Source organism: Gadus chalcogrammus, chromosome 19, assembly GCF_026213295.1.
Source record: "Gadus chalcogrammus isolate NIFS_2021 chromosome 19, NIFS_Gcha_1.0, whole genome shotgun sequence".
Classification (NCBI taxonomy): Eukaryota; Metazoa; Chordata; class Actinopteri; order Gadiformes; family Gadidae; genus Gadus; species Gadus chalcogrammus.
In genome coordinates this window covers 7,102,696-7,118,274 of record NC_079430.1, presented here as the reverse complement: position 1 = coordinate 7,118,274, position 15,579 = coordinate 7,102,696, and the positions used below count along the sequence as shown (strand labels likewise).

The 15,579-nt window shown below is 43.4% G+C and overlaps 2 protein-coding genes across 2 annotated transcripts in view; both read left to right on the top strand.

Moving 5' to 3' along the window:
- Nucleotides 1-2,467: 2,467 nt before the first annotated feature.
- Nucleotides 2,468-7,048, top strand: LOC130372524 (glutamine synthetase-like). Its single transcript, XM_056578574.1, has 7 exons — nt 2,468-2,591; nt 3,281-3,458; nt 3,777-3,938; nt 4,371-4,517; nt 5,054-5,181; nt 5,501-5,700; nt 6,373-7,048. The coding sequence occupies exons 2-7, from the start codon at nt 3,290-3,292 to the stop codon at nt 6,671-6,673; spliced, it is 1,107 nt and encodes a 368-aa protein (XP_056434549.1). The 5' UTR covers nt 2,468-2,591; nt 3,281-3,289; the 3' UTR covers nt 6,674-7,048.
- A 1,595-nt stretch (nt 7,049-8,643) lies between these two features.
- arrdc1b (arrestin domain containing 1b) overlaps nt 8,644-15,579 on the top strand; it is a 28,795-nt gene continuing 21,859 nt past the window's right edge. Inside the window, exon 1 of the mRNA XM_056578503.1 lies at nt 8,644-8,896. Coding sequence (XP_056434478.1) covers nt 8,779-8,896 — 118 coding nt within the window. The 5' untranslated portion in view covers nt 8,644-8,778. The remainder of the gene's footprint in view (nt 8,897-15,579) is intronic.

Below are 15,579 nucleotides of genomic sequence, written 5' to 3'. Positions count from 1 at the left end.
AATCCGGGAGAAAACGGACCAGAGAGATCCAGAACGGACACAAGAGATCCTCTGAGATAACCATGCTTATAGTTTAAGTGATTTTGTTCGGCTTTAAAAGACATTAAAACGATCTCCCGCTGAGGGTTGAAAACTCGGCCTGCTCGCACTCATTTGGAACCTGCTACAGGGACATTGAGAAAAAACAAAAGTATGCAGTGGTGGGATTCTTCTTGAGATTTCTCTTCTTCAATGGGTCAATTATAGGTTTCATTAAAAGAATACATCACTGAGGCAGATTTAGAGAGAACACGATGAGACATGACAGGTCCTTGACCTGTCAAGTTTTAGATTCCAAACAATATTGAAGCTTGACCAAGCACCAACATGGTGGTAGAAATGTGTCCGTATGGTCCGCATCATCACAGCTCTGGTCCGCAGGGACTCGCTGAATGTAGATTGTCCAATCGCATGGCAAGACGCGCTAATTTGCATAAAGTAAACTGAAGTAAAACCTGCCCCTTCAAGGCGCGACGTTCGCATGCGAGCCAACCACAATTCTGCATGACGGGCAAGCTGCTTGATAGGCTGATGTGGGGTGCCGGTATAAAAACACGTGCCTAAATGAAATAAGTCGCTTATCCGCTGCCCCGTTCTCCTGCCATTTGGGAAAAGTTTTGCTGCAGGTAGCTCATTTGAAATTGGATAACCTGTTTGGATACTTCGTCAAACTACACTTGAGTGTACGAGCACTGCATTTTCCTGTGTAGTCAGGGTCCAGCGGTTTGACCCCCTTATCTTCAGAGCCATTTTTCATTCCTCTCACACCAAATACAATTTATCTGGAGCAACAAAAGTTTAATATACAATCATACTTTATATAGAATAGCTAAAAGCCTATAGTTTGCATTTATGAATTTTGTAGTTGAAGGATGTAGAATTTATAAAGCCATTAATTATTTCCATTTCTTTCAAAGCTACAGAGAAGCAACTGGAATAGTTGCTGCAAAGGATGCACACAATACAAAATACTTGCATTTAAGTACTTTAAGCACGCCACCCGACTCATCAGGTTGGTGAAATTTCCGGCAGAAACAATTCTATTTTGAATAGTTGGCCTATGTCGTTGTGTTGGGCCACATCTTCTATATCTATTTTTTGGTTCACTGTAAAGCAGCAGTAAACTAATTGCTTTATAAGCACATCACTCACAGACACACACACACACAGGTCCCTTGTGTGCAGTCTTGGGTGAAAGTGGAGGTGTGCGCAGGTTTCTGTTCCCAGGTTGTTGTGCACTGAGTTGCAGGTCTTAGCTCAGCTCAGCCCTCAGCCTCCTCAGCACCATTCAGGTCGTTGGGCTACCTAATGAAGTGTGTTGAGAGGATGGATGACTTGGCCGGCTATCCCTGAGTGTCCCTGCAGTTTTTCCAAACCTTTGTATCCTAATAATAATTAAAATTATTATAATTATATTGTACTTTTTTCAAAAATATGAATAAAGAAAAACAAACTAAAAGGGAATTCTCAATAAAAAAAGCCAGTCTAAAATCTTTTGAGATATTACAAAGTAAACCCAGTGTCTAATGACCTGTCTCTGTACCAACTGTTCAACCCTATACCTACACCTTAATGCCCTATTTATGTATTCACTGTCTAACCCATACCTGCTCCTTCATGAACCATCACTTTATTCAATGTCTAACCCCTATACATGCCACTTAATGACCTCTTTATTGCTTGTTCAATGTAACTCTACACACATTATCCTTAATCACCTGTCTCTGTATTCACTGTGAAACCCCTATCCACCCCTCATTAAAATGTTGGCTTACGACTTATTAGTAACAATCAAACAATGTGACTAATTTTTCTTAGTAGAGGCATGCTAAGTTTCTGTCTCTGTATCTGTTTTATTTCACTTTCCGCACTTCAGTTTGTCACCAGATAGACATGTAGCTGCTTTGAATTTAAGGAATGGCTAAATTGGGACAAGGAAATGACAGTACAAAGATTTGCAATACCTACGTCTGTTTTGTAACAGCAGGTTCTCCAATTTAGGGGAAAGCCCATCACATAGTCAAACTATGCAAAGTTCAGGCGTGGATATAATTGGTTTCATGATATAAAGAGCCCATAGCATTGTTTAATATGGAGTAGTACATCAAAAAGAGACCAAGTGAAACTTTAGACAGTGGTTTCAACTGACGCAGCACTTACATTTTACTTTAACAACCAATGTTTGGAATAGTAGTTTCAATACATGCATCTACCGCGACAGAAATCCTAACGATCTCATGTTAAACACAGGCAGGTGACGTGTACTGACACTCCCAGAAGTAAGGTGTATCCTAATTAAATTTAAGTCTGAGGAAATCTATTGTGCGAGCGTTGCTAATCTGATCATGTGACGTTACTGTTCATGTCCATCCTCTTTGAAATACCAAGAACAGGTTTAGGCATCCGGCAGTCGCGTGGAGGAGCTAGTTTGGGTTGTCCTTCCCGCTCAGCATAAAGCATCTGCCTGCTTGGCTGTGACAGTCACCTCTGCTGCTGTGGTCCTATACAGTCTGACAGCTTCTCCCTACACTGCTTCTTAAATCAGACATCAAGTAAGTGTTCTCTTTGAATGTACTTATGTGTGTGGCTTGTTGAAACAGAGTTTATTCACTTTAAAGCAGTGGTTCTCTCCTGGTTTATCCTCAGGACCCACATTTGTTATGGATCATTAAGGGATGACCCTAAACATACAAAATGTTTTTACCAATGATACAGTAATCAACAATGCCTTCATGTACTTTAACAAACATGGAGAACACTGATATCTGTGACAAGAGCTCAACACAAAGTGATAGTAAGCCATTGAAATATGAATTAACCTTAAACATTAGTGAATTCATGGACTTCTTCCTAAAGAGTAAGGTTTGGCATATGCTCCGCGACCCACTAAAAGTGCCCTCGAACCCACTGGGTCGCGACCCACCAAGTTAAGAATCACTGGTAGAGGATACTATAGCTTGGTAATAGTCTCACAGCAGTTGGACACATAACGATGAAGAGTTTTCCATCTTGAGTATGTTTTATTGCTATCTCTTTGAAACTGCATTTCCCCCCACAGACATTTCGGCCATAGATTAACTTTTTATGTGGAATTCAGGGATCTACTCATATGATTACGATATGATGACTTGAGTGTATGTTCTCTGTGCCTCTGTGCCACCTCAGTGTGTTTAGCATTATGTTTCAGGAAAAAGACACTAGGCTCCCAACACATGACCCACTATACAACGTGTCACTCCAGGAGCTGAAAATGGAGTCGGTATCTGCCTGCTCGAAGCTGAACAAAACCCTGCGTCAGCACTACCTAAACCTTCCACAGGGAGGGAAATGTCAGGTGACATACATCTGGATCGACGGCTCTGGAGAAGGGCTGCGCAACAAGACACGCACGCTGGATGAAGAGCCCAAATCCATAGCAGGTATGTGGCCTATGTGGCCTATGAGTCGCTACTTTGATAGGACAAAGACGACCATTTTTTTCCACATTCCTGACCTCTGCTTTGTGTAGGAACCCGTTATTACATTACACAATCAGTAGTGTGGATTTGACTGTCATGCATGCCAACAGTTAAGTGTGATCATATTATTGTATCCTGGTCTTACTTACTCTTCATCTGTAGGGTTAGGGTTAGACCCTTAGACCCTATTCTATCTTCAATTATGTAGGTCTTAAAGTAATTGGTGGGTAGGTTAGGTTAAGGTTTGAGTGATTCTGTAAATGTGTTCCCGATGAGCAGATATTCCCGAGTGGAACTTTGACGGGTCAAGCACGGACCAGTCAAAGGGGTCGGACAGCGACATGTACCTGGTCCCGGTCCAGATGTTCAGGGACCCCTTCATCTTGGACCCCAACAAGCTGGTCCTCTGTGAGGTCCTCAAGTACAACCGCGAACCCGCAGGTCTGTTTCTCTCAAAAACCACAGAGGACGATTGTTTAACTGAACTTCTTCATTAGATAAGCGGTCTAGTGCCTCTGGTGATTTGTACTGTGGGGAACTTTTTTTTGCATAATTGCTTGCTAACATGCCTGAGTATACGTTAACGACATAATATGTCCAATGGCCTCAGGCAACTACTTAAAGTAATTTAAAAACATTGAGATTTATAACCAAACATCAAATGATTATTATGTTAGGATATATTGCAGATGTCTTACTTATTTTAGGGTTATACGCCAAATGTAGGAAAGAGCCCTAGCTGGGAAAACCATGATGCAATGACTTGTTGACGTCGTCATAAATTCTTTGGTTAGATGTTTGGACAGACAAACCAAAAACCCACACAATGAACCCCCACCCTGGAAAGACCTTGTTGTTGTTGTTTCTGCTCAGAGACGAACCGCCGCATCAGCTGTAACAAAGTGATGGAGGCGACGAAGGAGCACTGCGTGTGGTTCGGCATAGAGCAGGAGTACTGCCTGCTGAGCATGGACAGATACCCGTACCGCTGGCCCAAGGGCGGCTTCCCCCGCCCCCAAGGTGACCAGGCAACCGCCAGCGCTGTCTCGGTTCTACATGACACATGTAGTGTGTCATGTGCAATATACTAGGCTACACTGTATTCCATCCAGTATATATACCCTATCCAGTATGTTATACATTATATTATCAATTGCACTGTATAGCTCGCCACATTGGTTCCCAAACTTTGCCTTAAGGTGTACCACCTTTTCGTGGACCACCTCACATGCAAACAGATAAGAAAAAAGATAAATAAAAATGACAAAGAGTGCCGCGCCCCCTTCATACACAATTATTGCTGCATGAAGACAACACAAATGAACACAAAACATCAATGGTAAACATTACAATGGAAAAAATTTGATGGAATCATACGTTAAATAATAAGCCATAACAAAATACAATTATTTAACTATTTGATACACTATTTCTAATGCATGTATTATCATTGATCAACGTTCGTTTTTCTATTATTTAAATTGGACCACCTGTGGTCTGCGTGGCACAGGTTGTGAAGCCTCTAGCCCCGTAATAAAAGCTTTGGCTGTTTCCAGGGCCGTACTACTGTGCTGTGGGGGCGGACTGTGTGTACGGCCGGGACATCGTGGAGTGCCACTACAAGGCCTGCCTCTACGCTGGGATCAAGATCTGTGGGACCAATGCCGAGGTCATGCCTGGGCAGGCAAGTAGCTATCTCACCCAGTGAGACCCCAGTCAGCCAGCGTGCCCTACGGGAACAGGTCCAACACAAAAATGTGGTTTAACGTGATGCGTGGGAGTTTCAGTCTTGGAATGACTACTTAGTCATCATTCTTGGAATGACTACGTAAAGAGCCTTCAATCACGATTTGTCTTCTATTTCCTTGGGAATGGTACCTTTAAATTACACTTTAAAAATACATTTCTCGTGTAAAAAAGTGAACATGGATTAAGTTAAATCCACCCTGACGAACAACAAACCCCTCCTCTTCACCGTGGCCTCCCCCCCGTCCCTCCCGCAGTGGGAGTTCCAGGTGGGCCCATGTGAGGGGATAGACGTGGCGGACCACCTGTGGGTGGCGCGCTTCATCCTGCACCGCGTGTGCGAGGACTTTGGGCTGCTCGCCACCATGGACCCCAAACCCATGGAGGGCAACTGGAACGGCTCGGGCTGCCACACCAACGTCAGCACCAAGCAGATGAGGGAGGAGGGAGGACTGAAGTGAGTACCACTCGGACGCACCTGCTCCACGGTTCGTTTTAACCCAATGACTGGAAGTACCAATGACATGAGGTCTTCCATTAATGACCAAACGTTACAGCATTAGTAAACAATGACCAGAAAAAGATACCGAGGCTCCTATGCTTCCAAAATGAAGGAGTTCATTGCACGTGTAAAGGTCCTATATAGCTATAGCTGTAGCAACAAAGCCACCAGAGGCTGCTAATGGGTATATAGCATATGTAACTTTGTGACATTCTCCGCATTTCTCAGCAAATAAGGCTGGTTGGTCTACTCAACTTAATCAGGAGACATGCCACTGTCCATCACTTTAGGCTCACATGTCAACCATTAAAGGTGACATATTGTACTGCAGGTGTGATTAGCCGCCACAAGCCGTTTTGAAAATCGGCCTCTTCTGACATCAAAAGTGGGCGTGTCCACCTAGATGTGTGATGGATAGATGAGCAACGTTTGCTACAGTCCACTGGGTAGGCTGATAGACTGATCTATCCAGCACACATCTAGGTGGACACGCCCACTTGTGATGTCAGAAGAGGCAGATTTTCAAAACGGCTTATAACGGCTAATCCCACTGACACCTGGTGGTAGAACTACGTCAGCTTTCAACTTCTCAATAATCGCCCACCTCCTCCGTCCTCCTCGCTACAGGTACATCGAGCAAGCCATCGAGAAGCTGTCGCAGCGCCACCAGGAGCACATCAGCGTGTACGACCCGCGCGGGGGAGAGGACAACAAGAGGCGCCTCACCGGACTCCACGAGACCGCCAGCATCAAGGACTTCTCGCACGGCGTGGCTAACCGCGGCGCCAGCATCCGCATCCCGCGCCAGGTGGGCCAGGACGGCCGCGGCTACTTCGAGGACCGGCGTCCCGCGGCCAACTGCGACCCGTACTCCGTGGCGGAGGCCATCGTCCGCACCTGCCTCCTGGAGGGGGAGGACGGCGAGTGATTGAACGCTCCTCATGCAGAGGTTATTAATGTATGTTGTGTTGGGGTCATTTTCGAATTATTCTGACTCTCTGAACAGAGTAGATGCTTGAGCCCCCTTCTCTGTTCAAGTTGTAAACTAGATTATGCAGAATGTATGGTTTCACACAAGCTGCCATCTTGGTCATTCTGCACCATTATAATAGGAATAATAACAACTGGGTGTTTGTAAATGACAGAATGTTTTGGCAAGAAGTACCAATATGGCGGCCTGTATTTATTTACCGAACTGCAGATCAATTTAACCCGCCTAGCCTCTCATAGGAAGATTCAGGGATACCTCATGCCGTGCTTTCTATTATATCATGTATTTTGATTGTTTGTCCACAAATTAGAAATAAACCATTTTGCTATTTGCAAAACTTAAACCTCGGGTCTGTCGTTGTATAACCTTTTCTCTGTCGTCATGTGTGCTCAATGCAACCCTGAGGAAATCCGAAGGTTTTAAAGGGTGTAAATGCAGCCTATTCCATTAGGTCAGTGGGTCCCAATTCTGCGGTCTGTATCCCACGTGGGGAACCCTGATAAGCATATGGGGTCGCACGAGAATGCTGACATAGGCTATTTGATTATCCCTTTTAGCAAACCATTTTCTTTAAAGGTCTCATAGACATCTTGTACAACCACAAACTGACTGCCTAATGATTCAGCCACAAGCCACATCACTTGTGAGTGATGTGAGAAGTAGGCCTACATGCAATTATCTTCACCAGGACATTGATATTACCGGAGATGTTGATTGGGTAAAACCTATTTGTATGTAGGGAGATCATGTACACAAGTTGAAGTTGGGCTGAGGCAAACCTTTTCAGAGCTAGAAACAGAATATTGAATCAGAAGCTTATTTATAGTTGTTGTTGTGATATTACGAGTTTGTCTTGTGTATTAATTTGTCATTTAGTTACCACTAGATGGAGACACAACCCTTTTCTGTCTTGGCTCAGAATCAATTTATTAGTCCTAAAATCCATACAGGCCTATCCGTATATTTACAATATAATAACAGGGGTCTACTCTTCATTAACTAACAATAAAAAGGACAATTGAACTCAAACATATTTTTTTATTTAACTAGAAAAATATATATAATTACATTTTTGTAATTAAATATAATGAAATGTTCCCGGTTGTAATTTAGCAATGTCCCTTTGGGGAATACTTGGCAGAATAGACGACGAGATGGATATCTAGGCCATGGATCCCATGCCATCAGATTACATTTCCATGGATACGAGTGGTAACTTAGCAACCACCGTGTGTGTCTGTCATCATGGAAGCATCAACTGTCTCCGAGCTCTTTAAAAAAAGATCCCCTTCTTATTCAAAATCAGTTTGTTTCATTCATGAATTCAATCTGCCGGATGGAAAAAGTAATCGCCCAAAATGGCGGCTCGTCTTCATCTTCATGTTATTCATGTTGGCATATGCTTTTGCTTTTATCGCCAGGGTTAGGGTTAAAAAATTGTCCTTTTTTTTTTTTATATAGAATGCATTTGGAGTAAATAAGGTATCTCTGGGCCAATTATAACCAACAGGTGTGATGTTGTAGGGTGGGTTATATTGGAAGAGATTGGACTTTTATGCAAAAAAAAATGTTGGCCTTTTGTTGAGCTACATTTTCATCACATTGAACATGTGTTCAGACTACACTTGATGCATCATACAATCTCTCTCTCTCTCTCTCTCTCTCTCTCTCTCTCTCTCTCTCTCTCTCTCTCTCTCTCTCTCTCTCTCTCTCTCTCTCTCTCTCGCATACACCATTATCTCCATGAGTAATTGTTTAATGACGTCACAATTGTGGGGCGGAGAGTGGAGGGCAGGTGAGAGAGAGAGAGAGAGAGAGAGAGAGAGAGAGAGAGAGAGAGAGAGAGAGAGAGAGAGAGAGAGAGAGAGAGAAAGAGAAAGAGAAAGAGAGAGAGAGAGAGAGAGAGAGAGAGAGAGAGAGAGAGAGAGAGAGAAAGAGAGCGCAGCGTGCGTCGTCTTGCGGAGGGCGCGAGAGAGAGCACGTTCACCGACTGCAGTTTCCCCGTCTAATCGCTGGTTAACGGGAGCGGAGTCGCAGCAGCCATGGGCAAGCTACAGGAATTTGACATTCTCTTCGCGAACAACAAAGTGGTTTATAGTCCTGGCGACTCGATAAGCGGGAATCTGAAAATAAGAACTGGAAACTCGCTGCAGTACAAAGGTAAGAGCCCAAGTGATGCATTTTTTCTAAGAGATTTGTCAACGTGTCTTTCTGATTGACTCCATGAGGAGGACTAATTGGGTAACTTTTACTTTCGTATATCTCACGTTAAGAACGCACGCACACTCAAAAAAGATAATGGCTTATTGTGTATCTGCCCGGTGTCAATAGTTTGGCTACCTGTGTTAATGAACGGGGTTTATTATTGTTGACCTGGCCGTGGTGCTCCGGGGAGGGGAACCGCCTGGCAGAAATCTGACACTGACTCGCAACTTGATTGTTTTGCGTCTTCACAAATTTGCTCGAATGGGCGTCTGGAGAACCAGCATCCTGTTCATTGGAGCTCGTCGTTACAATGCGTTACGTAAACTGTCATGTCTGGTTATTACAGAAACTTACTGTCAAATTCTAACAACAAGTAAGCGGAGACATCCGAACATACTGGAATGACAACAGGTGTTATTTCACTAAGTTCGGACTTGAATCCATCTGCTTGATTATATAATTGTCCTTAAGCAGGCGAAGTAGGACAAAAGGAGGATGGGATGTAACGTTGGCCTAACTGTTAAACGTTAACTGTGATTGGCGAAGTAGGGTGCACAAGGTTGTAGGTGAGCAAGGAGGGGAGATGTTTGGTGGGTTACCATGGAAGTTCACAAAGAATCCTTTGTATTGAAGGGGTCTTTGTTTGGCGTTTCTCTCCACTAATAGACCGCTGTAATACACCTTTATTCCCAGCCCTCTCCATGGAGCAGAACTAGTGTTATGGTTTCATAGTAGCCCAAAACGTGAAGCCAAAACCCAACACAATTAAAAATACAATGACCATAAACATTGCCTAACCCATACACATAGGCCTACATTATAGTATTGCCGTAAGCCACAAAGGTGTAGGAATCTTGAAAAGGTATTAACAACTCTCTAACGGTTCCTGTTGAAAAAGGTTAGGTTACAGGCCTATAGGCTACAGCTGGCCTATGTAGGCTATATAACTCTATATGCACGTTATCTTAAAGGAGTGATCTTATGCCTCATGTCACACCTGGTGGCACAATGTCAACCCTTTAACTGTCAACAGTTCAACATCAGCCCTGTAGCTACATTACAGTTGGCTAAAGTTACATTAAGCACTACTTTGTTCACCCAGAAAGGAATAATGGGGGAAAAAGTATTTTCTGTGGATTCAACACATCAGTGGGCTTGGCAACAATGTTCCAATAATTGTGGACATACTTCTCATCCCGGTTCACCAAGTAACCTAGAGGAGGTCAGAGCACAGCATGGTTACATTGTCATGTTGTGGTGAGAGCCTCAGAGCCAGGCTCCAGGCGTTGACATGAGGAATTGAATGTAAAACGAGTCAAGCCCTCTAGTGTAGCTGTTCCTTTTGTTCTCTGTATCTGGAAGCCACAACATGTGGAACAAGTCGGTCTGTATTAAACGTTTTGCAATCACCAGATCCGTTTCCGTGGCAAACAGTCAAATGTTATCAAGATTAATCATTTATTAGACCCCCTCCTGAAACCATATATATGCTACACCACGACCACAAATGATAAACCCCGCCCCTCTGCAACATTAACACGGAGTTGGGGGTTACGTTTCAGCGACTGTTTCTACAGTCCGGTCTCAGTCGTTAACGTGTTATTTCCAATTCGTTCTTGTTTAAACTACAGCACTCTAGAAACAGAATGACCTGTCAGCACAACCTTAATGGCATCACTCCATCTTGGCCTTCCAGAGTGATGTCACCGCCAAACGGTGTTTAATGTGTCATCGTCTACATTGTGTGCTTCTATGTTCCCGGTGACATCACCCATTAGAGCCACGGCCTGGACGTTATTGGATAAATGATTCCATTGATTGGATTACTTACGACTGCTTCGTTTGAAGCACCGTTAACGTGTCCATGCCTACACTTTGTGCTCCTGTTGTTAATAAAACAGTGTTTCATTGTGTGAACCCTCAGCGAAAGCATGTGAAATCTTGCCGGTGGAAAATACTTCTCTGTCATTGGCTGTGTTTTGTTAATCATTAAACTGTAGGGTGGGCTTGTGTTAGGAGGGGCTAGGCAGAAGGTTTCGGAAGGGATCTTCAACAATGTCTGGGGACGATTGGGAGTGTGCATATATGGCTAATTGTAAGAGAGGGAGAGAGACATACTTTCTTCTTGGTATAAACCGTGACTCTTTCTGCTGACCTTCCAAACTTCTCACGTTTTTGCATGATGCAGAGTTGAGGGGTTTATCAGTGAGTACGTCTGGACCGACAGGAGTAACACATCTGATATGGCGTGGAATGTGGCGTATCTCATGGATCCAGATCGATAGGGATTTTGTTTGCCCTCTTATTGTCACTGTAGTCTGAGCTGGCAGTGTACAGTTACTAGCTGTTGAGACTGAACCAACAGAAAAATGTGAATGACAAAGAGAATGGGCGAATGGGAGAGAGTGAGTGATGAGGAGAGGGAGTGGGACAGACAGAGAGTGATGGAACGGGATAAGGAAAGGGAGATAGACTTTCTATTATGTATGAAGCCATTAGTCCGTATTTCCATTGATAAGCTCACTTAAAGCTAGGGTAGGCAACTTGGAGGAACCATCCAGAGTCAGCTTGATTTTTAACATCCACTCAACAAAATTCCACCCTACAAAGCCACACACCTAAAACACATGACCAGCTCCTTAGCTTTAGCAATAGGTCTGTCTAGATGTGTGGAAGACACACACAGTGCAAGGGCAGAGTGTGAAGAGGTATCAAGGTAGCTGCTGGGATGTGAGCAGAATGAAGAGATTGGAGCGGCTTATTACGGAAGCTTCAATGTGGCCTGCTAGGGCGATGGTTTAAGGTGGATTATAGATAGGTCTTAAAGGATCGCTACTTTGCAACAAGGTGTATAATTACAAGCCCTTTCAAGCAATCTGTCCACTTGTGACATCACAAGTGGGCATGTACACAATGATTGCGTGATGGACAGAGGTTGGAGGGTCTATGTGAACACTCCCACTTGTGATGTCACAAGTGTATTGCTTTTGGAATTTCTTCCGATGAGCTCGTACATTGTGGTAAAATATAGACCAATAATTAAGACTGCATCAAGGGTTCGCCCGCAGTCAAAGTTGGTGTAAATGTGTTCTTCTATTGTATTGTGTTTGCATTGCATTGAATATGTGGGTATGGCCTGCTCGGTCACATGTGTTGGTTTGACATGTATAAAGTAGATGTTGAGAGCCAGTGTGTCTGTTCTGGGATTCATAGCATGGGTTGTTAAATGATACACAGCGGGATACACTGTAGTGTGCTATAATAATGGAGCATCATGAACGGTTTGTATAGACAGCTCTTGAAACAGGAATTTCATTCTGCAGTTCTGCAGCATGCAAGTGGCCCGTCTCTAAGAGGCCTGATAGAGTAGTTGTGAAGGTTGTTCAACTCTCAGCCAAATGATCATCCTAAGTAAGATGCCGGAACCGAACTGATACCTGCTATAGAATATGTACGCTAAGACCCTTTGGATAAAGCTATGGGTTGAATACCTTCATTAGCAATGGCATGTGAAAGGAGATACCGATGTTGCTTTGGTGTGCATTGTTGAGTACTTCCTGCCACAGAAAAGAGCATGTAGAAGATCTAGATCAGCCGTATCACGGTTGGTACAGTTTAGTTATACTTATTTACAGGAAGTGAGAAATTAATTCTGGGGTAACAGTTGACGGTGACTTCCTGTCGGGGTGTTGAGTCATCAAATCCCTTGAGTTGTGTGGTAAAAAATCTGATAGTGGTGTCCCAAAACAATACACACATCAGTGACAAATCATGCAAAATAAAAAAATCTATGCATCTCTTTTGGTGTGCATACATTCATATATACATACTATTGTTTACTTAGTTGACTATAATATACTATTTTGATTTAAATAAATGGTAATAAGATGAAATAAAATGTATCATCACGATATCGATCAATACGACGATATTCTTTTTAATTCATAATACCATTCTAAACAGAGTGTCATAACATTGAAGGACATTTGTGTTATCTGATTTAAAAAATGCGGTCATTGAGGTTTAAAACCTTGCATAAAGTTGGTTGTACTCAATACCACAAGCTCTCTGGGATGAACTGTGTGTGTGTGTGTGTGTGTGTGTGTGTGTGTGTGTGTGTGTGTGTGTGTGTGTGTGTGTGTGTGTGTGTGTGTGTGTGTGTGTGTGTGTGTGTGTGTGTGTGTGTGTGTGTGTGTGTGTGTGTGTGTGTGTGTGTCGGTATTTTTTACATGTCAATGTACTACTAATTGGTCCTGGCAGCAGAAGAGTAGAAACACCAGCAGTTACTGTTACCCAAGCATCAGCTGAGGGAACATGAGACACAGCCCTGATGTAAACAAGATGGTCCCTGACACACATACATACATACATACATACATACATGTATGTATGTTTGACCCTTGCATCCAAAACGCCTCACAGTCAATTGAGACACATGTCATGAAGAAGCAGCTAGTGGTTGGGCTTCTTACTCACGGACGTGGACCTTTTGGACTGGGAGTGGAACACCCTAGCCACCCACTACCCTGTCCTGTACCCTTTGATTACATCTGGGTCCCTCTCTTTATCTTCAGCCATTGATCCATTTGCCTCCTAGTCCTTCAGCCAGTATTTCAGGCTGACCAGGCTGTCCTCTTTGGTTATCCCCGTCTATAAATCCTTTGTGGTTGTTTAGGGGAACAACTACTGGAAATAGTTTTTTTATTACGAGAAGAACAGAATGAAAAGCAAACATTCCTCCGATCTTGAAAACCTCCCTTGCCTTTCTCACACACACACACACACACACACACACACACACACACACACACACACACACACACACACACACACACACACACACACACACACACACACACACACACACACACACACACACACACACACACACACACACACACACACACACACACACACACACACACACACACACACCACATTTGACCCAGCACTCTGGCATTTATGAGGCGAGAGACGTCCGAAACCCCAGGACATGGAACAGGTGTTTTGAGACGATACACAGCTGGATACTGACTCGAGACACACACACACACACACACACACACACACACACACACACACACACACACACACACACACACACACACACACACACACACACACATACATAGAAAAAATACCCCCATGCGTTTTTGATTCACTAGAGCTTTGACCTTGACTGCACCAGTGAATGTCCCCCCAATCTACTACACCATCTTTATTTCCTAGCTTACAAATTAAAGCCTTACCAAAGTACCAAAAACCTAAACTTTCCCCCTCACGACAACCCATTTGGGGCAGGTCATGTATGGGAGCTCTGGTTCTGAAGGGTGGATCTGGGAGTCTGGCTTCCCTGGAGAAACTGAAACGAGAGGGGACGGTTGGAATAGAGAGGAATCGCCCAGATGGAGTCTGTGACCAATACATGGTTCTAATTTTCTTACTTGTTGATATTACTACTACTTGTTTTTCTCTGGAGTGAGATTGCATGTGGTTGTTCATAACTTTATTCATAATTGATTTGTTTTCTGACTCAGTAATGGAAGGATTCATTTTTGTCGTTTGTTTGCTTTTTGTAAATTGGCATTACTCATTCGTTTCTATCGCTGTGAGCCAACTGTAATAGTTTTTCTTATCTGCAATAATTGTTTCAGCAGATTACTCATTCATAAACGGTAGGTGTGTGTGCTGGGATTTATGGCTTGGTATTGTATCAAGTGATGTATTTTGAACATGAGCTTGCTCTAAGCTAAGAATATGGGTTGGACAAAGTCTCAAAATTAGAGTAATTTCCAGGTTAGATTGAACACAATCGATGTGAGCATAATACCTTAAACTGTAATCCGAGTAGGCACCTATAAAACCAATTTCAAGTAATGTAATTTTTTATGGCTCTGCCACCTGAAACGGTTTCCGGCCCCTGATCTAAATCTTTGTACTACTTACTAAAGATTCTCTTGAACCCAGTGAGGCAGAGGGGGCTGTCAATGCAGATCGATGTAGCACAGCAAAAAGGAACAGGCTTCTGTGTTTAGACGAGAGGATGTTGCAGTGAGTGTCTTTCTCGCAGGAAAACGAAAGTTTGGAGAGACACGGGTGGTTAAAGGTTGCTGCATATTATGTCATTCATTAAGTGTACAAATAAAAGCAAATCTTGCGGTATGAAAACATTGCTAGGGGCTATTAGTGCTGCACTGTAGTTCTGAAGGGACATGCACTAACATGTACTTCAGTCAGTGGGACCTTTCATTCAACATTTGGAGCACAAATGAAAATCATCTCACGTTTAATTTGAAAACAATTGTTTGGTTGGTTAATTAATTAATTATCTATTCAACTATGATAAGAGTTGGCAAACACCTACGTTACAAGTTGGACAACTCTTGGAGATTACATCATGGACAACAACAGCCTCACAGCCCAGAGCTGTTCTTCCTGCTTCCTTATCATCCAGACCGGCAGTTAATACTCCTCTGGAATTTCACACAGCCAAACTTCCCAAGTGAAGTCAGGTGTGTGTGTGGGGCATACATGTCAAACTCCTGCCTCATGTGTGTGGGACTGGGTTGGCATACTGTGTGTGTGTGTGTGTGTGTGTGTGTGTGTGTGTGTGTGTGTGTGTGTGTGTGTGTGTGTGT

Bases quoted from the DNA above. Each gene is read 5' to 3' on its own strand.
- LOC130372524 (XM_056578574.1), top strand. From the start codon at position 3,290: ATGGAGTCGGTATCTGCCTGCTCGAAGCTGAACAAAACCCTGCGTCAG. The intron at 3,939-4,370 runs GTCTGTTTCTCT...GTTTCTGCTCAG, and splicing joins GTACAACCGCGAACCCGCAG to AGACGAACCGCCGCATCAGC. The intron at 5,182-5,500 runs GCAAGTAGCTAT...TCCCTCCCGCAG, and splicing joins CCGAGGTCATGCCTGGGCAG to TGGGAGTTCCAGGTGGGCCC.